The sequence below is a fragment of the Mangifera indica genome, chromosome 14 (assembly GCF_011075055.1).
Source record: "Mangifera indica cultivar Alphonso chromosome 14, CATAS_Mindica_2.1, whole genome shotgun sequence".
In the NCBI taxonomy this organism is placed as follows: domain Eukaryota; kingdom Viridiplantae; phylum Streptophyta; class Magnoliopsida; order Sapindales; family Anacardiaceae; genus Mangifera; species Mangifera indica.
In genome coordinates, this window is record NC_058150.1 from 6,754,786 (window position 1) to 6,758,769 (window position 3,984).

The 3,984-nt window shown below is 31.4% G+C and overlaps 1 protein-coding gene across 1 annotated transcript; it reads left to right on the top strand.

Annotated features, from left to right (window-relative positions):
• The first annotated feature begins 482 nt into the window (after positions 1-482).
• LOC123196884 (cysteine-rich repeat secretory protein 38-like) lies at positions 483-1,441 on the top strand. The gene has a single exon (XM_044611034.1). It carries the CDS (start codon positions 506-508, stop codon positions 1,232-1,234), a length of 729 nt encoding a protein of 242 aa, XP_044466969.1. The 5' UTR covers positions 483-505; the 3' UTR covers positions 1,235-1,441.
• Positions 1,442-3,984: the final 2,543 nt, after the last annotated feature.

Consider the following 3,984-nt stretch of genomic DNA (forward strand, 5'->3'; position numbering starts at 1 on the left):
AAATCGCACATGTGGTATCAGGTGGGATGTGATAGGTTATGAAATTTGAAAATTTTGAATTGAAATCACAATAGAATTTCTAAAACTAGGGTTTGAAATCAGACTAGCCAATGTGCACTTCTTCAGAAGATTTAACAATTTAATAGACTTCAATTCATTCACATCTAATATTGTTGGAAGAAGCATGCTCTGAAATCTACCTTCTATTGATCAACCATTTAGTCTAATTTTCAAAAAACTAATTTCATTTTATTAAAATTTTATTTTACCAATTCCATGACATGACACGGTAAGTGGAGTGCGCATTAACTTAATCATCATTGAATTTTCTAAGTACAGCATCCCACCGTTGAAATTGTCATATTACCTTTGACATGGTATTCAAAAGAAAAATGTCAACTCTGCCCCCTCAAACTTTTCTCCTTCAAGCTATTTTTATTCACTATAAATAGATGCTGCATAGCCTGAGCTTAAACGCATCCATCTGCTTCATTTCTTTTCAACAATGTCTTCTTCAAACCTTGTCTCTTCACTCTATATTGTAGCCATTGCTTTCCTTCTCCATACAGCTTTTGGAGCTGATCCTTTATTTCATTTTTGTTCAAACCCTGAGAATTTCACAGCCAATGGACCCTATGAAGCAAACTTGAACAAACTCATAAGCTCCCTCTATGTTCAAACTCCTCCCACAGGCTTCGGAATGAGCAAAGTGGGTGACAAACCAGACCAGACATATGGGCTGGCTCTTTGTAGAGGTGATGTTGAAACTTCGGACTGCAAAACCTGCGTTGCTGATGCAAGCAGTGAGATTCGCAAGCGTTGTCCATACAACAAAGCAGCAATCATTTGGTATGATAACTGTCTTTTCAAGTACTCAGATGATGACTTCTTTGGCCAAATTGACAACAAAAACAAGTTCTATATGTGGAACGTAAAAAGTGTAAGCGATCCAGAGGCTTTCAACCAAAAAACAAAAGAATTGCTAAGCAAACTGGCTAAAGATGCTTACGCAACTCCCAAATTGTATGCAGTGGGGGAAACGGACCTGAGTGAATCGGAGAAACTTTATGGGTTGACTCAATGCACCAGGGATCTGTCTAGCACCGATTGTAAGAAGTGTCTTGACGGCATAATTGGTGAACTTCCAAGTTGTTGTGACGGGAAAGAAGGAGGAAGAGTTGTGGGTGGAAGTTGTAACTTCAGATATGAGATATACCCGTTTGTTAATGCTTAAAGTTTGACATCCGGGATTTATGGATCATCCCTACTATTTTATATCAGATAAATAAATGGTTGCAAAAAGAAACATCATAGCCTTATACTGGGGTGAGATGAGATGGACTTGCACCCACTAATTGTGTCTTTTCTACGTTCCAGTCATCAATACAGATGTTGTTTTAAATTATATGTATATATTATATAGTTAATATTTCTTGTTGAATGTGTTGATAAGTTTCACCCAATTCTAAAGCACCGATCAACCCTAGGCCAATGCATGTGTAATGTTTGTTCGACTAGAAAGAATACTCGTCATGGAAGAAAATTATAGGACATCAATCTCATTTCACAATATACAATAATCAAATAAACTAACTTTTCTGAAAAAGAAACTGTATAAACTGAGTTATATGTGAAACACAAACCAATTTCTAGCACAAGGTTTACGACTAAATTATACCGAAAATGCGTAAAGCAATAAAACTATGTATAAACTTTATATTATTTTATCTTGTTATGATTAAATATTGTTTTATCTTAAATTTAAAATTACGCAATTACATAGTAATATATAATTTAAAACGGATTCCACCCAAACTATGTATAAACCCAATTACATTTTGATTATTAAGTGGTCAATAATTTAAAATGGATAACGGACTTTAAGGCCAAAATTTTGCTACATTGATTCAAGTGCACATCTATGAATGTATCAACCACAAGACAAATTAAAATTAGAATTAGAGATGAAAGTTAGAAATCAATATATGTCAATTTTAATCTAGAAGGAAGACTTATGTATTTGGTTTCTAGTTACTCTCTACTACACTAGCGCCGTCATGGATTCCACCCAACCTTTCAACTTCTTAGCTAAAAGTTGACTTCATTGCTAAAAGTTGACTTCATTTTCAATGAATATACATGTCTTTTTACCCTTTAATACTATCATTGACAAAGTGATGAACTAGATGTTCTTACAATGTTGATATTTTAAATATTTGAGATTATTTGTTTGCAAATTAGTCTCATCATATGTGTATCTGCCACAACGAATGAGAGATTATCACGTTATTAGAGAAATTAAAGAGATTAGATGATGTCAAAAATATGGGGATGATAATAGACTAATATTACAAAAGTATTATTTATATAAATTTATATTCTGTAAATTAAAATCGATTGAAAGATGATGAAAGAATGATTAATAATACGCACATGTGTGTTTACTACGGCTAAATTTCAAAACATTGAATGGAAGTAGCCAGTGGGCCATTTGACTTTTTAATATATAGACAATCATATGATTAATTAGTAAACACTCGGAAACATGTATAAATAGAACGTATATAAGCATAATTTGACTTTGAATTACTGATTCTAAGAGGTTGATTTTTCTGGCCAATTTACTCTTATTTTAACTTTATCCCTTTAGTCTTCAGTGGATTAACGAGGTGGGCATGCAACTTAAAAGCATTTGAATATTTTCAGTACGAGCAAAAAGAAAAAAAAAAAAAAGAAAAGAAAAAATGTCAGCAATTTAAACTCCATAATCCACACTTTTCTTGAGAAACCTTGCCTACAAGAAGAGAGAATTCTTTTTGCTTAACGAGCATATATAACCCACTACTAATTATGTTAGGTCAAATTTACGTGAGCTTTGCTTTTATCATATTAGCTTGAATCAATTCCTTTTGCTTAACGAGCATATATAACTCACAATTAATCATCATGCACATCATAAAGTTTCGGGAATGATCTGCCATAAACATAACTTTTTATTTTTGAAAAATTGTTCATTAAAATTGTGTTTTATAATTGAAACCGACTTCTAAAATCATAAATGAGAGGTAGTTCTTTCCAGTTTGTGTAGATCATATTTAACAAATGTTTGAGATCAACCATTTTCCGGTTTACACGTGTTTATTAGATCTGCTTTTAATGACTTGCTAATTTATAGAATTTTCAATATACTGATTGACTTCATCCAAAATGTTAATGCCTCCCATTTCCTTAAGGGCTACTCAACTATTTGAATGGCTTTCTTATAATTATAGTCCAAATGTTACCACAGAACGTCTAGTATCAATGCATCATGCCGATTGTTCGTGTTTTACGTATTATAGGGCGTACGCAAGTTGAGCTTACAGGTGACGGATAATTCCGGGCATTGCTTAATGTCTAAGGGCTATTACGACTTTGGATATTTTGTATGTTTGTAGAATTAACCAACAACACAGTAGGCTCAGATATCTAGGGAGCTCTGTAACCTTATAATACATTAATGTATAACTCAACCCCTGTTACGCTGGCCTGTGCTAAAAAATGTTCTGTCTTAGTTTAATATTAATTCAAATTATAATTTAATAAAATCATATAATTAAATATTTTAATAAAAGGTTATAGGTAAATTTAAATGATTAATTAAAAATTTTTAATAAACTTTAGTATTATAATTTGGTTAAATAATATTAGTTTGAGTTTTAAGATTTATTAGACTTTTGATAGGAGATTTAATAACCACTATATATCGATTAAATTTTCATTCCGAAACTAATACAGTAAAGTTTTATTTATTAAAAATTCTTATTCAAGAAAAGTTTTAGGAACAGAAGATCATTCACTCAAATGCAGGTAATTTTAGTAATTTTACGTCAAATAGTAAATACATGACATTTTAGATATTCTTATAATTTTAAAGTACAATTTAGTATTTTATCATTTGTGTGTAGATTTTGAATTGAATGATTTTATGTTTGTTCATGTAAA

Bases quoted from the DNA above. Each gene is read 5' to 3' on its own strand.
- LOC123196884 (XM_044611034.1), top strand. From the start codon at position 506: ATGTCTTCTTCAAACCTTGTCTCTTCACTCTATATTGTAGCCATTGCT.